We start from the raw sequence: 26,625 nt of genomic DNA, 5'->3' as shown, positions 1-26,625 counted from the left end.
GTTAGAAATAAAGCTATTATGAATATTTGTGTACAGTCTCTGTATAGACATATGCTTCTTTTCTCTTGAGTAATACTTGGGGGTAGAATGGCTGTATCATATGGCATAGGATTTTTTAAGAAACCACCAGTGTTTTCTGAGATGATTATACTATTTTATGTTCCCACTGTCCGTGTATGAAAAGTTCCAGGTCCTTCGTATCTCTGCCGATACTTGGTATGGTCAGTCTTTTTAATTTTAGCTATTTTGAAAGGTGAGTTGCAGCGTCTCATGTTGTTTTAGTTTGCATTTCCCTAACAGCTAATAATATTGAGCATCTTCTCATGTGCTTGTTGCTATCCATACAAAGTCATGTGCTGCATAATGTCTGTTCAGGCAACATCCAACCGAGGGGGAATGCCCACAGCCCAGCTCGACAGCGAGCCTGTCCCGCCGCTCCCCACCCACTGGAATAGGTGCTCCTGCCGTTGGGAGGAGTGAGTGCCAGATCCTGCTCCCAGGTACCCAAGGTCGGCAGGCCTTGTGGGGCCCGGCTATGGCTGAGACACCAGGTTGCTGAGACCGCTTCCCTGCTGCCCTGGCTTGGGCTGGAGCCTCCTCGCTGTGATCTTCACAGTCTGTAGGGCCGCGCGCTCACCTGAGACATCCATAGTGGGAGCTGCCTGGGCCCATGCGCTCTGGATCCCCGCAGACCCAGGTGTTTGCATAACATCCAAATCACGTAACATTCTGTTTCACAGAACATGTCTTGGACGTTAAGCAACACATGACTGTATTTAGATATTCTTTGGTAAGTGTCTATTCAAATCTTTGCTCGCCTTTAAAATTGAATTGTTTTATTATTTTTGAGCTTTGAGAGTTTTTGATATATTCTGGATACAAGTCTTTTATCAGATATGTGCTTTGCAAATATTTTCTCCCTGTCTACAGGTTGTGTTTTATTCTCTTAACTGTCTTTTGAAAAGCAAAAGTGTTTAGTTTTAATGAAGCCAAATAGAAAATAAACCTCACCATGTCAGTAATCATATTAAATATAAATGGTCTAAAAATTTTAATTAAAAGGTAAAGATTGTCAGATTTGATTAAAAAAAACAGGACCTAATTACCATATTTTTACACAGATAACGCTTGCCTCTTAACATTTGTTTGTCAGCTACATCCGCCCTGTGCAAGGTATTTTTATAAGCACCATTATGCCAATTTTTTTTTTTACGGGTTGCTGTTTAAAAAAAAAAAAAAAGCATAGTGTGCATGTGAAAATACCTAATGGGTACAGCAGTAGACCGCTTATAAGAATAAATAAAACCAAACTACTTGCTGTTGAGTTGATTCCGACTTACGACAACCCCACGTGTTGCAGAGTAGAACTGTGCTCTGTAGGGTTTTCAGGGAAGCTGATTGCCAGCCTTTTCTTCTGAGGCACTTCTGGGAGGGTTTGAGCTGCCAATCTTTTGGTTAGTAGTCAAGCCTTTAACTGTTTGCACCACCCAGGGACTCACAAGAAAGATACAAATAGGATAAAATTAAAAGGATTAAAAAAAAAAAAAACCACAAATTACCAGTGCTCTCTCAAGAAGTAGAAAATTTAATAGCACTGTTTAGCTATGTAAGAGTTGAATTTGTAGTTAAAAATATTTCTACAAAGAAAACTCGAGTCCCAGTTATCTTTACTTGTGAATTCTACCAAACATTTAAGGAAGAAATAGTATCAATTTTATATAAACTCTTCCAGAAAATAGAAGAGGAAGAAATACTTCGTAACTCATTTTATGAGGCTGAACCGAACTGAACCTGTTGCCGTCGACTCATAGTGACCCTATAGAACAAAGTAGAACTGCCTCTAGTGTTTTCAAGGAGCGGCTGGTGGATTCAAACTGCTGACCTTTTGGTTAGCAGCGAAGCTCTTAACCACTATGCCACCAGGGCTCCTTTATGAGATTAGCATTACCCCAGTTCCAAAACCGTATATGAAAAAACCTAGAGACCAATATCTCTCACGAAAATAGATGTAAAAATTCTAAAATTTTAGCAAATGAAATCCAGTACTATATTAACAGGATAATATATCTTGTCCAAGTCGGGTTTATTCCAGGAGTGCAAGGTTGGTTTAACATTCATAAGTCAATGTAATTCTCCATATTAATAAAAAGAAAAGCCATATAATCATTTCAATGAAAGCAATTCTTAATGAAACTTAGCAAACTACAAATAGAAACTTCTTCAACTTGGTAAAGGGCATCTACAAAATAACCTCTAGCTAACATCAGACCTAATGGTAAAAGAGTGAATGCTTGCCCTCTGTGATCAATACAAGGGTGCCTGCTCTCGTCACTCTGTTTAACATTGTACTGGAGACTCTAGCCAGTGCATTGTGGCAAGAAAAAGAAATAAAAAGCATCCAGATTGGAAAGGAAGAATGTCTGTGTAGAGAATCTCATGGAATCTATAAAACAAAGCTCCTAAAACTAATAGACTTTAGCAAGGTGGCTGACTACAAGCTCAGTTTACAAAAATCAATTGTATTTTCTGTGTGCTAGCAGCAAACAGCAGCAGTGGCTCAGTGGTTAAGAGTACGGCTGCTAACTGAAAGGCCGACAGTTCAAATCCAGCAGCCACTCCTTGGAAACCCTATGGAGTAGTTCTACTCTATCTTGCAGGGTCGTTATGAGTTGGAATCGACTTGACAGCAGTGGGTTTTGTTTTGGTTTTATGAGTCAGAATCTACTCGTCGGCGGTGGGTAAATGGGTAGCAGCAAACAAATAAAAATGAAAACAGTCAATACCATTTATAATAGCATAAAAAATATGAAATACATACAGATAAATCTGGCAAAATATGTGCAAGACTTGGACACTAAATTATAAAACATTGCTGAGAGAAATTAAAGGCCTAAATTATTATTTTATGTGCTGTTGAGTTGATTCCAACTCTGTAGTGACCCCATGTAACAGAGTAGAACTGCCCTATAGGGTTTCCTAGGCGATCATCTTTATGGGAGTAGATCCCGAGGTCTTTTCTCCCATGGAGCAGTTGGTGGGTTCAGACTGCCAACCTTTCAGTTAGCAGCTAAATGCTTAACCATTGCGCTACCAGGGCTCCTTAAGGCCTAAATAAATGGAGAGTCATACCTTGTTCATGGGTCAGAGGATTCATTATTGTTAAGATATCAGTTCTCTCCAAATCCCTAGATTCAACACAATTCCATTAAAATAGCAACTTTATTTGCAGGGATTGTCAAGCTGATTGGAGTCCTTGGGTGGTGCAGATAGTTAATGGGCTTGGCTGCTAACCAAAAGGTTGGAGGTTTGAGTCCACCCAGAGGCCACTCAGAATAAAGACCTAGGCAGTCTGCTTCGGAAAAATCAGCCGTTGAAAATCCTGTGGAGCCCAGTTCTGCTCTGACGAACATAGGGTCACCATGAGTTGGAATCCACTAGATAGCAACTGGTTTTGCCAAGCTGATAGTAAAATTCGTTTAGAAATACAAAGAAACTGAAATATCCAAAACAGCTTTGAAAACAACTGGTTTTGCCAAGCTGATTGTAAGATTCATTTCGAAATGCTAAGAAACTGAAATATCCAAAACAGCTTTGAAAACAACTGGTTTTGCCAAGCTGATTGTAATATTCATTTCGAAATGCTAAGAAACTGAAATATCCAAAACAGCTTTGAAAAAGAACAAAGCTAAAGATCTGATACTGTCTGATCTTAAGACTTACTTTAAAGTTTCAGAAAATCAAGAACTGTGAAATTGGCGTAAAGATAGACAAGTAAAACAAGACAAATAGATCACTAGAATAGGATAGAAACCATAAATAGGCCCACCCACATCCATATACACGCATACATTTCTGATTTTTTTGTAGAGGTACGCAAAGGATAGTCTTTTTAACAAATGGTGCTGGAACAATGGACTGTCCATATGTGTAGTTGATTTTTTTACTCGAAAATTCTTGAACTGTATTTATGCATATTTTAGTCTAACTGCTACTGCACTGGTTGGCTTTTGGCCTTAAACATTAGTACATAAATGAATTATGAACCAGACTGATTGTTTTCCTTTTTAAGATTTCAACCTAGGAGTCTGAGAAATAAAGTTGGAAACATCACTGTAGTTGGCTGGGTTAGAGTTTTAGTGAAGTTTTTTCACGTTAGGTAGAATGTATCTTAAATCATATATACCTACATTGTAACCTGTAGTTTATTCTTAGTAAACATTATCTTTAGATTTTCAGTTCTTATTTATTATTTCTGATTTCTCCTGTCTTTATAGGTTAGGAAGGAAAAAATGCTCAAAGTGAAGATTGTGAAGATTCATCCTTTGGAGAAAGTGGATGAAGAGGCCACTGAGAAGAAAACTGATGGTGCCTGTGATTCTCCATCAAGTGACAAAGAGAATTCCAGTCAAATCGCTCAGGACCATCAGAAGAAGGAAACAGTTATAAAGGAGGATGATGGAAGGAGAGAAAGTATAAGTACGTATGATGCTAGCTTTCCTTATTGAGTTAGGAGACCCTGTTTATTATATATGAATCTTTTAAAGTTCTCTAACAACTAAATTTGTAATTGAGTTTTGTCGTTTTGTTGTACTGTGATGGCTTGGGTGTTGCTTGATGCTAGAAGCTATGCCATTGGTATTTCAGATGTCAGCAGGGTCACCTGTGTTAATCAGGTTTTGTCTTAGTTACCTAGTGCTGCTATAACAGAAATACCACAAGTGGGTAACTTTAACAAACAGAAGTTTATTTTCTCACAGTTTTGGAGGGTAGAAGTCCGAAATCAGGGCTCTGGCTCTAGGGGAAGGCTTTCGCTCTTTGTTGGCTCTGGGGGAAGGTCCTTATCTCTTCAGCTTCTATTTCTTGGCTCCTTGGTGATCTTCATATGGTGTTTATCTTCCTCCATCTCTGCTTGCTCACTTGCTTGTTTAATCTCTTTTATATCTCAAAAGAGATTGATTTAAGACATACCCTATACTAATATTGTCTCATTAACGTAACAAAGAGTAGCAGGCGTGGGATTATAACCACAAGTATAGGGGTTAGAATTTACAACACATTTTTTTTTAATTGTTGTAATTTAAGTGAAAGTTTATAATTCAAGTTAGTCTCTCATACAAAAATTTATACATACATTATTATGTGACCCTAATTGCTCTCTCTATACTGTGACAGCACACTCCTCCTTTCCACCCCTAATTTCCTGTGTCCATTCAACCAGCTCCTAAACCTCTCTGCCTTCTCATCTCACCTCCGGACAGAAGCTGCCCATTTAGTCTCATGTATCTACTTGAGCTAAGAAGCACGCTGTTTACGAGTATCATTTTATGTCCCACAGTCCAGTCCAGTCTTTGTCTGAAAAGTTGGCCTCAAGAATTGTTTTAGCTTTGGGTTGACAGAGAGTCCGGGGGCCATGCTTTCTAGGGTTCCTCCAGTTTCAGTCAGACCATTAAGTCTGGTCTTTTTACTAGAGTATGAGTTCTGCATCTCACCCTTCCCCAGCTCCATCAGGGACTCTCTATTGTGTTCCCTGTCAGGGTGGTCATTGATGGTAGCTGAAATCTCTGGTCTGTGTGGCCCTTTCTGTCTCTTGGGCTAATACTTTCCTTGTGTCTTTGGTGTTCTTCATTCTCCTTTGCTCCAGGTGGTTTGGACCAATTGATGCATCTTAGGTGGCCACTTGTTAGCTTTTAAGACCGCAGACGCCACTCACCAAAGTAGGATGCAGAACATTTTCTTAATAAACTTTGTTATGCCAGTTGACCTAGATGTCCCCTGAATCCGTGGTCCCCAGACCCCCACGCCTGCTACTCTGTCCCTCGAAGTGTTTGATTGTATTCAGGAAACTTGTTAGCTTTGGTTTAGTCCAGTTGTGCTGACTTCCCCTGTAGTATACAACACATTTTGGGGGAACACAGTTTAATCCATAACACATCAGATCTTCCAGACTAAGACAAACTATGAAGAAAAACCTGGCGATCTACTTCCAAAAATGAGCCAGTGTAAACCTTATGGAATCACAGAATATTGTCTGATATACTACCGGCAGATGGTGCAGGACTTGGCAGCTTTTCCTTAGGTTTATATAAGGTCACCATGAGTCGGAAACAAACTGAAAGGCAACTAACAACAACAGGCAACTAGATTTATAATTGTGTTTTGTAGCTAGACATGCTTTTGTTCATTGATGATTCAGAAAACTACTAAAAGTTCCACAGAGTGAACCAAGACTTAAATCTTCCTAAACAGGACAATCATAAAGGCATTACGTGTAGTCCCCAACTTATGACATATTGAAGTTACACAAACTGCACTTAATGATTGTCCTTTTTTTGTGCATCTTATTTAGTAATATGTACGACGTGATGTTGCAACATGTAATTTGCTGATGTTATCATTCTCAAATGTTCACTAGCAGATGTTCAGTGTTATGATTTGTAAAGATACTGATAATAAAAGGCAATAATAATGAAAACTAAAAAACAAAACAAAACAAGATATTCAACTTCTGTCAAAACCGACTTACAGCAGAGTCCTAGGAACAACCTGTACCTCTAGTTGCTTAGAAATCTATGTGAAGACTCCTAGCTACTCAAGAGGGCATAGAAAGCCTGTTTTTCCTTTCTGTTAAAGTAAAAAATACGGTCACGTATCGCTTAACGTCCATGATGTGTTCTGTGGAGTAGGACGTTATATGGTTTGTATGTTGTGTGAACACCATACTATGTACCCTTTAAAATTCACCTCAAGGCATGGCTGGTGGAAGCCATCTTCGGTCTGGGTGGAGAGCATGTCCTGCATGTCTAGTGTGTGTCGTACACTGTTCTCTGTATGAGTTTGTTGGACCCCAAAAGCAAGACCATGATTTTGATATTTGGGTGGCCTTATTACCAGAAGGAAACCTTGGTGCCATAGTGGTTAAGAGCTACAGCTGCTAACCAAAAGGTCGGCAGTTTGAATCCACCAGGCAGGCACTCCTTGGAAATTCTGTGAGGCAGTTCTGCTCTGTTCTTCATGGTTGCTATGTGTTGGAATTGACTCGTCGGCAGTGGGTTTGTTTTTTTTTTTTGTATTACCGGAAGGATGTAGCCAGGATGATCATGAAATTGGTTGATTATCACCGCCAGCGCTGGGTACAAAGCTCAGAGCAGGCTCTGGACGCTGCCCTGGAGGTGGGCACCCACCAGGTTCCAGATGCTGCAGTCTCCGTGCGGGTCCAGACACTGCAGAGGTCTGGGTTACTAAGCTTTGAAGGTAGTTGGTGCCCTGGGTCGGGAGCCATGCAGAGGTTAAAGTGGGAGCCTTATTTTATACCCTGTTTTTATAGGCCCTGCTTCTACTCCCTGTATTAAGAATGATGGGGTGGGGTTTTTTTCTTTTGCTGTGTTAAACGTTAGTAGACAAGAATTTAAAGTGTTCTAATAAAGAATCTAATTAAAAAAAAAAACGACCATGGACATATACGCAGTCAGATGTTACCAGAGTGGATGTTATGCAGTGCGTGAGTGTTGGTACCTTTGTGTGGAGGAGGGACGATCAGTCCTAGAAGGCTCAAATTATTCTAATCTGTTTCTCTTCACATTGCAAGCCAATATGGTAGTTTAAAATATTTCCTTCTATCTATTTTGTGTAATTCAAGTCTCTCAGATGGGCTGCTGGAATTCCAAAGCATTATGATGTCCAAAAGTAATTTTTAGGGACCTGGAGACTCCAACAGTAATGCTTTGAAAGTTGAAGAATGGAGACAGTGCCCACTGGGAAAATTATTCAGCCTCTGAGGCCTTTTTTTTTTTTTTAATTTTTCTTTTTAAATCTATGTGAGTAAGGAATTTGGCTGGAGCAGATTCCTTCTGTCTCTAGCAATATGAGTACACAAAATGTCTGGTGTATTTGATCTCCTTCCTCACAAATGTTAGAGGATCAAATAATTTTATCTCATATTATTTGTTACAGAGTTTGGATTTGAATGTTACAAGGCTAAGCTGCTTGTCTTCCTTTCTATTTTATCTTGCGCTAGAATGTTTTGGATATGTGTAAGTGATTTTAGAGGAAGGTCTTTATTTTATCGTAGTCCCAAGAAAACTTCTGATGCTGTCGTGGTAACTGCTCTCCCCAAGCCCCATCAGTTGTTGATACTCAGGCTTGTTTTGCATTCTGCATTATGAATGCTAATGTCTATGTTTTCCAGCTTTTCTCTTCCTTCTTTTGTTACTGAAGTTTTCTAATATGAGCATTACTTACAGTTCCTAAGATTTGAGGTTGATATATGTTTTGGTTAGAGCGTTTTTTTAAATGATGACTTAATCTTTGATCATTTTATTGTGCCTGTATGGTATTGGTTAGAACATTTTGACTAGGAGTTGGCTGAAGGTGTCTTTCAGCACTTACAAAATCAGATCATTGGAATACCAGTGATGTATTACGGTTATTAGTTTTATGCTTCAAGAACTGCATATGAGGAACCCCAACTTTTAGACTTTAGCTTCTATTTTAGAATATTCTGTGCCTTAATTTAACTTCTAATTACTGAGGTATGATGCTATTGCTAGTATTTTCTCACTAGATGACCTTGCCTTCTACTTCATAGAAAACAGTATGTTAAGCAGGAACTTTTCAGCTTTCTGTTCTTACTGTGTATTCCAATTTGGAAATCATTTTGAATGTTCCTCATTATTAATTCTGTATTCCTCCTCCATCTTAAAAGGGAGCTGTTCTTCCTTTTGGCCAAGATGCTTGTGCTTTCAATTCCATTCCCTTGTAGCTTCTCAAGGACTTGGGTTACTTGCATTATTTTACTTCACAGTGTTTTCAGCCCTTCTCTCTAATGGTTGTTTTTAGCTTATAAAGAAGTTCCATGTTCCAGAAACAAAAACACACCTTCCCTTGGTCCTGTTGTTGTTTCTGCCTTATTAATTCACAGCCAAGATGGTTGAGAATGTGGACCTATTCGGTTATCTCCACTTTCTGACCATCGTTTTATTCTTTGTGCCGTTACAGTCTAACTTCTGCCTCTGTTTTACTCCTGAAACTGTTCCTAATAAGGTTGTTGGTGACTTTCTAATTGCCAAATCCAGTGATTTTTTATTGGTCCATTTTCACATTTCTGTTGCATTTAACACTGTTGATCCCTGTCATATCTTTTAGCTTATTTGATACCACTGTCTCCTAGTTACCAACTACTTTTCTATTTTTTAATCTGCTTTATATTGTCTCTTTTTTTTCTGCCATTCCTTAGATTTTTTTCATAGGGTTCTGTTCTTTGCCTTTTATTTTTCAATCTACATCTGTTGCATCTCTTTCATGCCTAAGAGTTTAAATTCTTAACTCTGTAAACTGATTCCTGCCTAGGTTAGACTTCTTATGTAAACGCTAGGCCTGTGTATGCTAGACTTGTGTGCCCCGTAGGCAGTCACTGCAAGGCAGATAAACAAGAACTCTGTTATTCTTTCTTCATTCTCTCACTGAGTTAATGACATCACTATCTACTTAATCCCTAAGGCAGAAAACTGAGAAACCTTTAACATTCCCACATCTAGTTGTTCACCAAATCTGTCTCCTAAATACTTCTTGACTCCCTTTCCTTCTTCATTTTAGGTACATTAATTCAGAAGTTTAGGGTTGCGTCTTCTGATACACTTATCCTCAGTTTCATTTTCTGGTGAAAGTGTTTCCTTTTTAATTTTTCACACTAGGGATCTTTCCAAAATGCACATCTAGTTAATTAGTTTAAAAATCCTTCTTTACTTATCCAATGCCAAGATGAATTCTGGTCTCTTAAATTGTTATACAAGGACCTTTGTAATCTGGCCTCTGCTTACCTCTTCAGTCTTAATTATTATACATCAGGTCTACCCATGCCTTATTACTTAGAATCTCTGAACAAGTCACATCTTTTCGAAGCCTTTCCTGCCTATCTTCCAGATAAAGTTAGGTATTCCTTCTCTCTGTTCATCGTATTTTGTGTACCAACCTCTGTAGGATTATTTACTACATTGTATTGTAATTATTTACTTGTGGGTTGCCCCCAGACTTTAGCTCCTTGAGGTTAAGGACTTTATGATTCATCTTTGTACCCCGTCACATAGTGTATGGTGCAGAGTAGGTGTTCAGTGAACTTACGTTAATGAATGAATGAATAGAATGGAAATAATTACTTTTTCACTAATTTTCTGTTGATTTGACTAGATGACAGGGCACGTAGATCTCCACGAAAACTCCCTACTTCACTGAAAAAAGGAGAAAAAAAGTGGGCTCCTCCAAAATTTCTGCCTCACAAATATGATGTGAAACTACAAAATGAAGATAAGGTTAGTTGGCACTTTACATTACGCTTTATATATGGTAGATGTTGTTTTAGAAAATAATAGGTTTAGTTTTCTTGAAGAAAATGTGCTATAGAAAAATGTCCATGCTGTCTTTCTACACAACAAATTCTGAGTGGTTGTCTAGGTTTAGTAATTATGACTGAGTTAAATTATATTTTCTTTCCTCAAATATAGCATGTTTTTTTCCAATTTTATAGGAATTACTAGGGTGCAGCCCTGGTGGCACAGTGTAAGTGCTCAGCTGCTACTGGTCGGTGGTTCAGACCCTTGGACCAGTACTGTTTGTGGGAGAAATATGTGGCAGTCTGTTCCCATTGCAGACTACAGCCTTGGAAGTTCTATGGGGCGGTTTTACTGTGTCCTGTAGGGTTGCTGTGAGTCGGAATTGACTTGATGGCAACAGGTTTTGATTTTAAGAGTAATTTTCATTTAAGCTTGAAACTCAGCTGTTTGAAGAATAAAAATCTGTTCTCAGTAGTTACAGACTTCTGAGAAAATAGTTCTTTCCAATTAAAAGTAGAGCCATTTGTAATATAATTAAACTCAAAAGTTGAGTCAACTCTGATCAGTGCTTTTATGAGGAATCCGTGGAGCTAATAATCTACAACAATAAATATCCTTTTAAAGTAACTTAGTACTATGTTTATTGATTTCTGAAATGTTTAGTTTTCACATTTTAACGTGTAAAATCAGGGTATATATGTATGTGCTTTTCCCATCAAAAATAATCTTTAATGTGGCCAATTTTTCTTTCTTTTTTTAAATTAAAGAAAAATTATTATGGTGAAAATATGCATAACGAAACATACACCATCTCAACAATTTCTCTATGTATAATTCCATAACATTGATTACATTCTTCAAGTTCTGCATTCTCACTATCTTTTCCCAAATCATTCTACCACCATTAACATAAACTCAGTGCCCCCTAAGCAGTAACTCCACCTCTCTCCCTCCCACTCCTGATAACCACTAATAATCTTTGGTTTCTATATATTTGGTTATTTTATAAAAGTGAGATCATACAATATTTGTCCTTTTGCTATTGAATTATTTGGCCCAGCATGATGTTTTCAAGGTTCATCCATGTTGTGCCCTACATCAGGACTTCATTTCTCTTTATGGCTGAGTAGTATTCCATTGTGTATATATACTACTCTTTTTTTATCCATTCATCTATTGATGGACATTTTGATTGTCTCCACCCTTGGCTATTGTGAAAAGTACTGCAGTGAACATTGGTGTGTAGGTTTCTATTTGTGTTGTTGCCTTCAGTTACTTGTTTAATCAAATACATCTTAAAATCAATTGGCAAGAAGTTTTTCTTAGTGACACATAAAATACATGTCTTTTGTTGGTGGTATCTTAGCATCCAAGAATTACGGCATGTTACTTTCAGGTACTCGTATACCATATGTGTAGCATGCTAGTATTTTTTAACATAAGGGTGGAGTGGAGGGCTTGTTATGGAAGGCAGCTGCCCATTTGTTTTCATATATAACTTTTATAGATTAAATAGCTAAACCCTGAGAAGTTTAATAAGTTTACCAAATTTCCTAATCTAGTAATTAGAATTGGGAAGGATTATAGTCCAGATCTTTTGCCATTTAAAATATATGGTTTTCTTTCTACCTCAGAATGTTGACAAATCTTATTCCATTCTGAGTAATTTGTTTTATAGTCTGTGATCTGAAAATATGGCTGGATCATTTGGATTCTTTGTATTAGAAAATTGGATACTGTAAACACAATTTTTCTCTAAGTTTCTTACCTCCCATTCATTAAGGTAGCTAGTTAAAACATACTGCTAGGGAGTCTCGGCCACTTCCCTAATTATCATTCGTATTATTCTTATTGATAAGTGTAAATTGTTTTGTTCACAGATAGTAGATCGTGGTTATAGGAAGATAGAAAATACAAATAAAAAAGAAATAATCTCATATTTCACACTCAGTGACAGTAATTGATGACTGTAGATGTGGTTAATGGTAGTTACCTCTTATGTGACTTAAATTTACTGTATATAATAAACATTTGAAATGTCATTAAATTTTCTTCTAAACCACTGCCTCAGATTGTAGCATGTATAACAAAAAGGATGAACTGCAGGGACATATTATTGAGCAACAGAAGACAGGCACACCTGTTGACCCGTTGCCATCGAGTTGATTCCAAGTCATAGCAACCCTATTGGACAGAGTAGAAGTGCCCCATATGGTTTCCAGGGAGCGCCTGGTGGATTCAAACTGCTGACCTTTTGGTTAGCAGCTGTAGCTCTTAACCACTGCACCCCCAGGGTTTCCACCAGACACACAGGAGTACATAATGCATGATTCTATTCGTATTGAGTACATGAACTTGCAAAATGAATTTTTGCTGTTAGAAGTCAGGGTAATAAAAAAAAAAACATTGCCATTGAGTCGATTCTGACTGATAGCGACCCTATAGTACGGAGCAGAACTGCCCCATAGGGTTTCCAAGGCTGTAAATCTTTACGGAAGCAGACGGCCACATCTTTCTCCTGAGGAGCAGCTGGTGGGTTTGAACCACCAACCTTTTGGTTAGCAGCTGAGCGCTTTAGCAACTGTGCTGCCAGAGATTACTTCTGGGGAATTAGAGACTGAAAGTGGGTACGGAGGTTTCTGGAGTCCTGGTCATGTTTCTTTCCTTGATCTCAGTTTGGCTACATGGATATATTTAGTTCCAGAAAATTCATTGAACTGTGTACTTACTTGGGCACTTTTCTGTATATGTATTATATTTTAGTAGAAGGTTTGAAAATCTTATTACATAACTTAAAAAAAAGTAGATTACCAGACTCAGATTCTTCTGATTCAGTAAATTTGGGATGAGGCCCAAGAACCTGCATTTTAATAGCACCTTAGATGATTTTGATGAATTTGGTTGATTGAAAAACATTTTTTTTTTCATGGCTGCATAGTGTTCCATATATGGATGTATTTTAATTTTAAAAATCAATCCTTTATTGTTGTATCTTTAGGTAATTCCCCCCTCCCTTTTTTCTGTTGATGATGATTTTTTCCATTTACCTAAGATAAATTGTTACAAGAGGAATTGCTGGTTAAAGGGTATACACGTTTAGAACTTCAGCTACATATTGACAGATTGCCTAGGTATATCTTTAAATTTACATTCTATCTCTGAACATTATTCTACTTTTTCTTCTGTTTCATGGCTCTATTTTATAGATGGCATTATGATTTTTCTGAAGAGAACAGACATTTTTGTTCTTAATGATTAATTCAGTTTTTTATATTTAACATAGATTATCAGCAATGTGCCAGCAGACAGCTTGATTCGTACAGAGCGTCCACCAAATAAGGAGATACTTCGATACTTTATACGGCATAATGCATTACGGGCTGGTACTGGTGAAAATGCACCTTGGGTGGTAGAAGACGAATTGGTCAAGAAGTATTCCCTGCCTAGCAAGTTCAGTGACTTTTTACTTGATCCATACAAGGTAAGATCACTGTTGATTCTTGCACAGCAGGATAGAGCATTTTTGATGAGCTTATTTTCTCCAGCGGCTCTAAAAGAATCAGATTGATAGCAGATTTTGAACTCTTACATCATATAACGAATTTAAGATTTTTCGGATATTTCTGTTTTATATAGGTTGTGATGGGGGAGGGGTGACATGTATATCTCTCCTCATTCAATATATTTTACTATGCTTGCATAATTAAAAAAAAGAACTATACGTGTGCTTTTCTGCATTAAGGCATTTTTGGAATGAGGTATGGTATAAAATAAAAATATTTTGCATATCACTTCCTAAAAATGAAAACTGATTTTGAATGTCAGATAAGATGATCAAAAATACTGCCAACCTTTTTTTTTTTTTAATGGATTAAATTTTTTTTTTTTTTTTAAAACTGTGCTTAGGTGAAAGTTTACAGCTCAAGTTAATTTCTCGTTCAAAAATTTATACACATATTGTCTTGTGACGTTAGTTGCAGTCCCCACAATGCGACAGACAGCACACTCCCCTTTTCCACTCCGGGTTCCCTGTGTCCGTTCAGCCAGTTGCTGTTACTGGCAGCCTTTAAAAGAACCTGGAATAAATGTTACTTTGTGTGAGAGATTAGTGGAAAATCTAACATTGTCCTCTTGAGAATGATTAAGTGCTTTTTTTTCTTTAATCATCTCATTGGATCTTCAAAACATTCTTATGAAGCTGTATGGGTATACTGTTTTCCAAATGGGGAAATTGAGGCCTAGTCTAATTAGAACCAACAGAAAGTGAATGACAGAAACCAAGACATTGACCTAGAATTTCTGATTTTCTTTTCCATCTCAGGGTTTTTCCAGTAAGTTTTTTTTTTTTTTAACGTAGGTTTTGAGAGTATTTATGCTTCTTTGGTTGGTAAATTTACTTACTAGCATACTGGCTGATGTTTACATCTTGGTAGAATGGAACTAGGAAAGGGTTGTGGATGGACGCCTTAAAACTAAGTCCAACTTACAGGGTTTCTTTTTTTTCCCCTTTTTAATTCTGAAAAAAATGACGAAACCTTAAGCCATAACATCTAAGTTACCCCAATTATCTTAGGTTAATTATGCTGACAACAGTATATTGAAAAGTAATTTTATTTCTCCAAACATTGGTAACGACCTCCAACCATAATTTAGCATTTAGCAGGTTTTTTTCTATTCTAGACCAGCAACATCAAGCATAATCTTGATTATGTCATTTGCATTTTTACTAGTTGCTTAAAAGAAAAATTTAGAAATTAATTGGTTTTTTCTTGACCAGGACCAAATTTTTTATGGAACCTATAGTAAACCTGGAGCCCTGGTGGTGCAGTGGTTAAGAGCTTGACTGCTAACTAAAAGGTCGACAGTTCAAATCCACCAGCCACTCTTTGGAAAGCCTATGGGGCAGGTCTGCTCTGTCCCATAGGGTTGTTGTGACTAGGAATTGACTCTATGGCAAAGGGTGTTGGTTTTATAGTGAACCTGGGAGCACTGGTGGCACAGTGGTTAAAGCGCTTGGCTGCCAACCAAAAGGTCAGTGGTTCAAAACCACCAGTGGCTCCTCGGCAGAAAGATTTGGCAGTCTGCTTCCATAAAAATTTACAGTCTTGGAAACCCTCTGGAGCAGTTATACTTTGTCCTGTAGGGTCGCTGTGAGTCAGAATCGACTCAGCAGCGGTGGATATATATATTAAACCTAACTTTTTTCTTAAATATTTTTATTAAGTGAGGGGAAATTTTAATTTTTTTTTTATTGTACTTTAAATGAAGGTTTACAAAAACTAGCTTCTCATTAAACAATTAGTACACATATTGTTTTGTGACATTGGTTACAAACCCCACGACATGTCAACACTGCCTTCTCGACCTTGGATTCCCTGTTAACCAGCTTTCCTGTCCCTTCCTGCCTTCTAGTCTTTGCCCCTGGGCTGGTGTGCCCCATTTAGTCTCCTTTTGTTTTATGGGCCTGTCTAATCTTTGGCTTAAGGGTGAACCTCAGGAGTGACTTCATTACTGAGCTAAAAGGGTGTCCTGGGGCCATACTCTCAGGGTTTCTCCAGTCTCTGTCAGGCCAGTAAGTCTGGTGTCTTTTTGTGAGTTAGAACTTTGTTCTACATTTTTCTCCAGCTCTGTCTGGAACCCTCTGTTGTGATCCCTGTAAGAGCAGTCGGTGGTGGTAGCTGGGCACCATCTAGTTGTACTGGACTCAGTCTGGTGAAGGCTATCGTAGTTGTGGTCCATTAGTCCTTTGGACTAATCTTTTCAGTGTGTCTTTAGTTTTCTTCCTTCTCCCTTGCTCCCGATGGGGTGAGACCAGTGGAGTGTCTTAGATGGCTGCTCACAGGCTTTTAAGACCCCAGATGCTACTCAACCAAAGTAGAATGTAGAACATTTTCTTTATAAACTATGTTACACCAGTTGAGCTAGATGTGAGGGAAAATTTTAATTTACTGCTATTTCATTGCTGTAGGGTTTTGGAACTGTGATATGGCTTTCTTTGGTTATCACATGATATTACTACTGTCTTAAACTATATGGGAACCCTGTATTTAGGATCATCTCTGAATGGGTTTTATACTCTTGAATCACTTGAGTCCCTACATATTTTCCTCTCTTTAAATCTTCTGTATATTTTAATTTAATAATTCAAGTATGTAAATAACACGAAAGACTGAGTATTATTAATGGGTAAAAAGGTCTTTGGAGTTTATTGGAACATAAAAGCTAATCCATGCTTTTTGTAGGAATCAGATACTAGAATTCCAGGAACTTATATCCTTAACAGGCAATTTTTGAAGAAATCTACTCGCCAGATTTCTCACAAGGGCTTAAAATATGTTAATAAACTTTGGGTATTATTCAGATAGAGAATAGGAAATGTTAGTTTATTTAGACTAATTGCTGTAAGAAGGGGGTGATTCTACGCAATAAGAGAAGTTGAGATTCATATAAAATACCAGACTACAAGATTAAGGGCATACGCTCATCTTTATTATACCTTTTCCTTACCCTAAACGGTAGTTTCTTATTCCTCAGTATTACTTGACATATTGTCTCCTGTGTTTTGCCTATAAGTTATTTTTTCCTTTTTGTGAAATTGGTTTTCTTAAAGAACTTTTGGCACCTCAGCCGGTGTAGAATATAGTAAAGAACATAGATGAGTAGTCCCTCAGACAGTGCTTTGGATTCTCTTCTCATCTAAAGGAAATTTTAAATAATGCATTGAGGATTAAAGTTGATCACATACCCGCCCATCCTAAAGGCAATGGATTTCTAAAAAATATTTTCTCTTTTTGTTTCCTCTTTGGTTTTAGTAGAATTTAGTGTTCTGCAAGGGTGCTGAATATATTTACTGTAGAGACGTATGAGGCTTGGTGGGAGTAAACAAGTTCTGAGTGATAGTTTTAGGAAAGGATTGATGGGTACAGCTTAGGTGGGAGAGAGAAAAATTATTTAGGGCCTAGGGTGATACTGAGGGTATGTTTGTGATCCTGTTTCACCTCTTTCTGGAATATAAATTACTTGAGAATAAGGACCGTTTTACTCATTTTATATTCTGATGTTTGGCATAGTATCTTGTATATAATAGATACATGGCTGCTGAATTAATTTCCTAAAGAAGTTCCATTAAAAGACCATTTGTTGAGAAGAAAAATGCCATTGGCAGTTGGATTTTAAGGGTGATGTAATTTTTTGTAGGCCTAATAGCTTGGCAGAATAATTTAAAAAGCAATTAACTGTCGTTTAAGATGAAATCAGCCATCTTAGTAGCTCATTTTTCTCTTGTAATACATCATAGCCTTAGTGCTTTGTGAGTCTACCCATAGTGTTGGGACTTTTTGTCTTGGACTGGTATGTCCTAGTAGGGAAGCCTTTGGATAGAGATAAGAAAATAACACTTTTTAAGACATCTGGAATCCTGAAACCATTTGGATTAATTTACTATGGTTCTTAATGTATTTTAATAATTTTATTTTGAAATAATTTCATGCTTACAGAAAAGTTGACAAAATGGTATAAACAATTTCCACGTACCCTTCAGCTAGATTCCTCAAATGTTAATGTTTTACCACATTTATCATTTTCTGTGTTTACACACACACACACACACACACACACACGCACACGCACATTTTTTTCTGAACCATTTGAGAGTAAGTTGCAAGACAGGATGCCTTTTTGCAAATTCCTATAAACTGGTATTTTCTGATTTAACAATAATGCAGTTATCAAAATCACGAAATTAACATTGAAATTATACTATTATCTAATTTACAGTTCTTACTCAAATTTTGCCAATTGTCTGAATAATGTCCTTTTAGCAAAAAAAAAAAAAAAATTTTTTTTTTTGTTTTAATTTTCTGGTCCAGGATCCAGTGCGGTATCACTTGCAGAATTTGTTTGTCATATCTCTTTAGTCTCCTTTAATCTGAAACAGTTTTCTCAGCCTTTCTTTGTCTTTTAGAACCTTGACATTTTTAAGAGCACAAGCCAGTTATAGAATGTACCTCTGTTTGGGTTTGTTTCCTCGTGGTTAGATTCAGGTTATGAATTTTGGTAGACATACCACAGAATTGATGTTGTGTTTTTCTCAGTGGATCCTGACTGGATGCACATGATGTAATTTTGTGTCATTGCTGGTGATATTCATTATACATTTTTAAAAGATGTCCTACCTGTCCTAATTATTGATGTTCCAAGTAAGTGTTCACAGCCTTAAATTTTTTTAAAAAATAAATTTTGGCTCTTGAAATTTGGTTGAGTTACAGACTAGAGCAAAGTACTTTTAAAAATAAATTTGTTAGTTTTCAAGCACTTAAAAAATATTTCATAACAACGCATTTTGCAAATTTGCTGATAAAGGCATGTAGAAATTAAGAAAAGCCCGTTATGTGAATGTATCCCTCAAACCCCTAACAGGATGCTTTGGGTGAATGAGTAGAGTGAAGTAAGAACCAGAATATAGATTGCCAAAGTTTTCTATTGTAGGGTTCTTGCTGCTTAGACTATACTTCTTACTATTCCGGTAAATTTAGCATCTGAATGAGCTACTACAAATAAGAGTTTCTTCATTTTTGTTTCATTTATTAACAAACACGACTTAGACAAGTATTTATGGTGGTGGTATGTTCCAGGTGGCAGAGAACAAATGTAGAATTGTGTACCCTCTGTTTTCCTTTCAACCTCCCTTGTTGTTGAGACATTCATAAATGTTTTTTTCCTGTTTAGCAATTAGGAAGGGCCTTTGCCCAAAAACTGTAATATTGCTATTCTAGGTGTCCGTTCTTCTCTTCTCCTTCCCCATGCATTGATTACTTGTGATAAGTGGGGGATAGGGGACACCCTTAGCACATAAGTGGTTTTATACTTTTTCAGATCCCCCTGAGTCCAGCCATGCCGGCTCCCATTTGGCTGTGACTGCCCAGCATGCACCATGCTGAGATGATCCAGTTACAGAAGGACTGCTCAAGCGGGGAGCCGGCCTGTTGGGAGGGGGTTGGGTGAGTTCATTTCTTTCATTTTTAAGAAAAAAAGTTATATGGTGTGCCTCGGCAAAAAACACACCTTATAAATAGAGATAGGATGCTGGATCCCTCTCATGGCTAAACCACCCCAGCTCTTTTCTTGGAGTATTTCTGCATAATGCAGTGCTTCTAAGTGGAAGAAATTTGAAGAAACTTATGCGAAATTGGAGGAACTTTTTAAATAAATAGAAATATAATCAGTAAGTTAAGAAGTGGCCCAAGTATATAATTGATGCTACTGAAAGATAACTATTTAAAATGCTGAAGATAAAACAGTCTCACACGAGTCTCCTTTTCTTTTTAGTGATACATTTCATTTTAGAATGACTTTAAATACATCCTGTTTTCTGAGCATTAGAAAAAGTATCAATATGTTATGTGTATACTCCAAAGATTTCCAAGGCTTCCTAGAGAGGATACTTAGCCTTTTGGAGGCACACGTTTATCTTTAATTCCTTCCAGGGTAGTGATGGGTCTTGCTCTGTGATTTGTAGGATGGTCTCCGAGATATTGTTCTCCTTGGAATGTAACTGTTACTGTCCACGAGGACGAGGAAGTCTTAAATAAGTTACCTTGGTTTATGCTTTTTAACATTTTCAGATTTAGTGCTACTGCTTATGGGGAAAGTATCCCTTGAATCACGGATAGAGTTTATATTCTGTAAAGCTATTAAAGCCTCTTTGTCATCTCATCCGAAGGATGATTTTTGGTTTAATCAGGCAACAGAAGCAGTCAGCCAAAGGAATAATAACTTGCTATTGCCTGTGATTCTTAAAAGGGAGATTGGCCTTTAAAGTTACAGAATTTAGCCAGAATAGGATTTGCTAAGTGTAGTGGCACACTCTTGTGCTGTCTTGGTTCTGTCAGTTTCTCTGATTATATTTTTAATGTTTAGATCTTATTTAGCATTGTCTTACTCATTTTATAGCTTAGTGAATATTATTAAAGCTGCCTGTTATACTCCCAGCAAGAGCATGGATGTTCTTCTGTATTATTTCTGGAATTTATTTCACTGTAGCCATTTCCCTATAGCTTTTTTTAAGGGGTTCATGATTTCATATTCACTAGTCTCAGTTTCTTTGCCTCCTGTCTTATCTCACACTAGCCTGTCCTACCCACTGCCTCCAGACTGTGTCTTTACATGTTACTCTTACCAAGTTAGCCCCTTCCACTAAAAAACCTGAAGTTAAGTTCAGCAAGTCCCTGAGTGCTATCTGTATGCTTAGCTGCTTTTGGTGGTAGAAATAAAGTATTTTAGAGATGATTTAGTCTTTCTCCTAATCACTTAAAACAAGAAAAATTTCCAAAATAGGCTGAAATTTTGTATTAGTTGCTTTGAGTTGTAGCTCGCAGCCTTTTTCTTCATAATTGTATTCTTTAAAGCATCATAATGACAGCTTTTCTCCCCCCAATACACGTTTAAATGGGAAACAATGATTCTAACCTGTTAACTAATTCTGTATGTTGTGAGATGAGTAGTGAGAGGTTTGAGGAGACAGGAGAAGATGTCAAACAGCTGTCTAGAAAAATAAGAAAGTGAATGGGTTGAGAGAATATACTGTGATTGTTGAGCATCAGTTAGGACCCGTTTGAAGTGCCTGGTCATGAATTGAAAGTGAGACCTCTCATGTATTTATATCTTTTAGTCTAGCCATATTTAAGCTGAGTGTGTGCAGGCCAGGAGTAAATAGAGAGTTTGAGTGAATCAGGGTTATAGTTTTGCCAAGAAGATACAATGAAGCAAGAGCGACAAGGGAACTGTAGGTTTATGCAAGAGATTGATTATAGTGATTGACTGTGGAATTTAGTGTGGGTAAAGAAGGACAAGGAGGTGTGGGTGGTGAAAATGTGATAGAATTAATGGATTTTAGGTCCAGGTGAGAATGAAGGGATTGTAGAATGAATTCGAGGGAGTGAATTTGAAAGATAGGGAGTGGATTTGAAAGACAGGAATGATGTCAAAGAGAGAATTGCATGCAATTGAGATTTTAGAGGGCTTACGGTTATTAATGTATTCATGAGAATGAGTTCTTCACATATGGGGAGAATAAAGTGGACCTTGAGGAACCCAGAGGCTAGTGTAGGGAAGCGTCCTTATCTGTGAGCAGTGTTGTTGTTGTTATACTGCCATTATCAAGTATCCTTAATCTGGGGTTCATGGATGGATGGACTCTGAAATTGTATGCTTGATTTTTGTGTGTTGTTTCTGGGGAAAGGGTTCATAGATTTGATTAAAGTTTTTAAAAGCTACTAATCAGTATATAAACAGAATACTAGTTGTGTAGCAAAAGATGTTTAATATCAGAGTATAGATTTTTAAAGCTGGGTATCGGGAACAATTTTGTACTGTTATGGCAAAAACAGTAGCTAACATTCATATCTTTGTTTTTTCAGAGACACATTGTCTGTGGAAAAGAAATCAATGTGTAGATTTACCCAGATAGCTGGGGAAGAGGGCCTTTAGGGTGCTTAAGTATTGCTTCTTAAAATTAGGTTATTTAAATTAATTTTGCTCCTGTTCTTAAATTCTAGTACATGACTCTGAACCCTTCTACTAAGAGGAAGAATACTGGATCCCCAGACAGGAAGCCCTCAAAGAAATCCAAGACTGACAACTCTTCTCTTAGTTCACCACTAAATCCTAAATTATGGTGCCATGTGCACTTGAAGAAATCCTTGAATGGCTCCCCACTCAAAGTGAAGAACTCAAAGAATTCCAGATCTCCAGAAGAGCATCTGGAGGAAGTGATGAAGATGATGTCACCCAACAAACTACATGCTAACTTTCACATTCCTAAGAAAGGCCCAACTGCCAAGAAACCAGGGAAGCACAGTGACAAACCTTTGAAGGCCAAGGGCAGAAGCAAAGGTATCCTGAATGGACAGAAATCCACAGGGAATTCTAAATCTCCCAAAAAGGGCTTGAAGACTCCTAAAACCAAAATGAAGCAAATGACCTTGTTGGACATGGCCAAAGGCACTCAGAAGATGACACGAGCCCCGCGGAATTCTGGGGGTACGCCTAGGTCTTCTAGTAAACCTCATAAACATCTGCCCCCGGCTGCCCTACACCTCATTGCCTACTACAAAGAAAACAAAGACAGGGAGGACAAGAAGAGTGCCCTGTCTTGTGTTATCTCCAAAACAGCTCGTCTTCTCTCCAATGAAGATAGAGCTCGTCTCCCAGAAGAATTGCGAAGTATTGTTCAAAAACGCTATGAGCTTCTAGAACACAAGAAGAAGTGGGCCTCTATGTCTGAAGAGCAACGCAAAGAATATTTGAAAAAGAAACGAGAGGAGCTGAAAGAAAAGTTGAAGGAGAAAGCCAAGGAGCGGAGAGAGAAAGAAATGCTTGAGAGACTAGAAAAGCAGAAGCGGTTTGAGGACCAAGAGTTGACAGGCAAAAACCTTCCAGCATTCAGACTGGTGGATACCCCTGAGGGGCTGCCCAACACGCTCTTTGGGGATGTTGCGATGGTGGTGGAATTCTTGAGCTGTTATTCTGGGCTACTCTTACCAGATGCTCAGTATCCTATTACTGCTGTGTCCCTAATGGAAGCCTTGAGTGCAGATAAGGGTGGCTTTTTATATTTGAATAGAGTATTGGTCATCCTCTTACAGACCTTATTACAAGATGAAATAGCAGAAGACTATGGTGAATTGGGAATGAAACTGTCAGAAATCCCTCTGACTCTGCATTCTGTTTCAGAGCTGGTGCGGCTCTGCTTGCGCAGATCTGATGTTCAGGAGGAAAGTGAGGGCTCAGACACAGATGACAATAAAGATTCAGCACCGTTTGAGGACAATGAGGTACAAGATGAGTTCCTAGAGAAGCTGGAGACCTCCGAATTTTTTGAGCTAACATCAGAGGAGAAGCTACAGATCTTGACAGCACTCTGCCACCGGATTCTCATGACATATTCAGTGCAAGACCACATGGAAACCAGACAGCAGATGTCTGCAGAGTTGTGGAAGGAACGACTTGCTGTGTTGAAGGAAGAAAATGATAAGAAGAGAGCAGAGAAACAGAAACGGAAAGAACTGGAAGCCAGAAATAAAGAAAATGGAAAAGAGGAGAACGGGTTAGGCAAAACTGATAGGAAGAAAGAAATTGTAAAGTTTGAACCTCAAGTAGATACGGAAGCTGAAGACATGATTAGTGCTGTGAAGAGCAGACGGCTACTTGCCATTCAGGCTAAGAAGGAACGGGAAATCCAGGAGAGAGAAATGAAAGGTAAAATCTTGTATTGAGACCAAAGGGAAAACCTAGGAGATAGTAAAAAGGGACAAGAGTTACTAAGGTCTAGTTTTGTCGTAGCTGTTTCGTTCTGTATGTAATAGAAGTAACCTACTAGGTATATTCTAGCAGGAGTGTCAGCCTGACATTCTTTTGTTTATGATAGTTTTGAATTAGTCTAATATGATGTTGCTGTCTTTTCTGGGTTTAGTAAAGGACCAAATCCACAAATAAGCATAGTGGAAACAACACTTAACTTGGAAGTTGCTGGCTTGGGTTTAAATCCTAGCTCTGTCTTAGCTATATGCCTTTGAGCAAGTTATTTATCCACACCTTAGTATCTTCATATGCTTGGTAAGATTGTTGTCACAATTAAACGGACAAAGTATTTGAAGCCTGTAACACAATCACTAACTCAGATATTAATTTTTCCGTTATTAAGATTTAAGAATTTAAAAACTTTGGTCTTTGATGGCACCATCAGTCTGAATTTTTTTTAAACTGCTTTATTGAGGTATAATTTACATATCATACAGTGAATTCCTTGAGAAGCCAGAGACCATACATTTCATCCATTTATAGTGAATAGTTCAGTGGTTATTAGAATAGCCACAGATAATGTGCAAGGATCCGTCACCACAGTCAACTTTAGAACATACTCATCACCTCAAAAAGAAGCCCCTTATTAGCTGTTGCTGGCCAATCCCCCCATCTTCCCCAGCCCTGAGCAACCACTAATTTACTTTCTGTCCCTATAGATTTGCCTATTCTGGACGTCCTGTGTAAATGGAATACTGTAATATGTGGTCTTTTCTGACTGACTTTAACTTAATATAATGTTATTCAGGGTTCATTCATGTTGTGTGTTTCAGTACTTCATTTCCTTTTATGGCTGAATAATATTCCATTGTGTGGATAATACTTCATTTTGTTTATCCGTTTATCACTTGATAAGCATTTGGGTGGTTTTTACTTTTTTAGTTATGAGTGTTGCTGGGAACATTCATCTACGAACCTTTTTTTAAAATGTATTTTATTGTGTTTTCAGTGAAAGTTTACACAGCAAATTAGGTCACCATTTGATAATTTCTATACAAGTTGTTCAGTGACATTAATTGTTCAAATGTGTCAATTTTCTCTTTTTTTTTTGGTTGAAATTTTGTTGTTGAGAATATACACAGTAAAACATACACGAGTTCAACAGTTTCCACATGTACAATTTAGTGGCATTGATTACATTCAATTTCAGACTGCAGCCAGTCGTAGAAATACTCAGTTTCTTCATCTTTGGTGTAAATTTGAATAATGCTTGTATTAACTGGTTTTCCTTTTAGGCATATAGGTATTATCCTGTCATTGACAGCATTGTACTTTAGGATAGATCTTGAAGTATTCTTTTGAGTATGAATGCAACACCATTCCTCTTCAATTTGTCATTCCCGGCATAATAGACCATATGATTGTCTGATTCAGAATGGCCAATAACAGTCCATTTCATTTCACTGATACCTAGGATACCGATGTTTGCATATTCCATTTCATGTTTGATGCCTTCCAGTTTTCCTAGATTCATACTTTGTACATTCCACATTCTGATTATTAATGGATGTTTGCAGCTGTTTCTTCTCATTTGGAGTCATGCCGCGTCTTAGCAAATTAAGGTCCCGAAAGTTTGACTCCATGCTTGTCATTAAGATTGACTCTCCTTTGAGGAGGCATCTCTTCCCCAGTAGTAGTTTGAGTGCCTTCCAACCTAGGGGGCTCATCTTCTGGCACTATATCAGACAGTGTTTCACTGCTATTCATAAGGTTTTCACTAGCCAGTTTTTTTCAGAAGTAGGCTACCAGGTCCTTCTTCCTCGTCTGTCTTAGTCTGGAAGCTCTGTTGGAACCTGTCCACCAAGGGAGACGAGACCCTGTTGGTATTTGAAATACCAGTGGCAAAACTTCCAGTATCACAGCAACACGCAAGCCACCACAGTAGGACAAGCTTACAGATACGGGGTGACCCTATCTTAGTTGTCATTTTTTTGTAACCTTAGGTGGAGCAGCTTTTGTTTGGTTGTGATTGGGCTATCAGCTGTGTCTCTTTTATCATTTATCTGTGATCGTTGCTGTAAACATGTAGTTCCGTTCAGTCTAGAAGACTGTTTATTAAAGGTAACAAATTCTGTATTGTATTTAAATAAATGAGAGTTGTCTTTTTTTTTAAATAACATTTCTAGACAAATACATTGTCCAGTTTCTCACCATATTGTGTCCTTCATCTTCAGTAGAGGATCAGGGTTAAAGATTCTGGTATTGTAAATAGCAATGCTCTGTACCTTACAGTATCAGAGCTTGTGACAGTTACGGAAAAACTTAAAAAGCAAGATTGTTTGCTTTTGTTGTTGAGAGAAATTTTTGTCTGGATAGAATAAACCCATATAACGAAAGCTCAAAATAAATTAAAACTTTTTTTCCGTCATTGGAAATCAGAAAACTGGTAATTAGAAACTGGTATTTAATATGCAAAAGTTGTTACTATCCACAAGTTCTTCTCTTGCCCTTGCTTTCTCAGCTCTTTTACTGCCAAGGCTAATAAGCTGAATTACTGCCAAATTTCCTCATTACTGAAATAAATTTTATTTTGAAATAACTGGTGGTGCAGTGGTCAAGTGCTTGGCTGCTAACTAAAAGGTCGGTTGTCTGAACCCATCAGCCGCTCCATGGGAGAAAGATGTGGCAGTCTGCTTCCATAAAGATTACAGCCTTGAAAACCCTATGGGACAGTTCTACTCTGCCCTGTACAGGGTCGCTGTGAGTCACAATCAACTCAACAGCAATGGGTTTGGTTTGGTTTTGGTTTATTCTGTTAGTTTTATTCATTCTGATCTTTTTGAGGATCCTATGACTGCTCCTATCAGAAAATGTTTCAGTTAATATATTTGAAGGACTGTTATCAACATTTCTTCAGGATTGTTTAAAATATCTTAGTAGGAAGTTAATTTTTAGAGAAGATTTTTCCTTGAGTTGATGGCTGAGACTTCACTAAAATTCA

At 37.7% G+C, this 26,625-nt stretch overlaps 1 protein-coding gene across 2 annotated transcripts in view; it reads left to right on the top strand.

Annotated features, from left to right (window-relative positions):
* BAZ1B (bromodomain adjacent to zinc finger domain 1B) overlaps nucleotides 1-26,625 on the top strand; it is a 99,300-nt gene that overhangs the window by 26,366 nt on the left and 46,309 nt on the right. For both annotated transcript variants that reach the window (XM_004380749.2, XM_023735277.1), the window contains exons 4-7: nucleotides 4,275-4,476; nucleotides 10,183-10,304; nucleotides 13,609-13,806; nucleotides 21,881-23,582. In XM_004380749.2, the coding sequence (XP_004380806.1) occupies nucleotides 4,275-4,476; nucleotides 10,183-10,304; nucleotides 13,609-13,806; nucleotides 21,881-23,582 (2,224 nt within the window). The remainder of the gene's footprint in view (nucleotides 1-4,274; nucleotides 4,477-10,182; nucleotides 10,305-13,608; nucleotides 13,807-21,880; nucleotides 23,583-26,625) is intronic.

Source organism: Trichechus manatus, unplaced genomic scaffold (assembly GCF_000243295.1).
Source record: "Trichechus manatus latirostris isolate Lorelei unplaced genomic scaffold, TriManLat1.0 scaffold00077, whole genome shotgun sequence".
NCBI classification, from domain to species: Eukaryota; Metazoa; Chordata; class Mammalia; order Sirenia; family Trichechidae; genus Trichechus; species Trichechus manatus.
The sequence above is the reverse complement of the archived record's forward strand: the minus strand, read 5'-3'. Positions and strand labels throughout refer to the sequence as shown.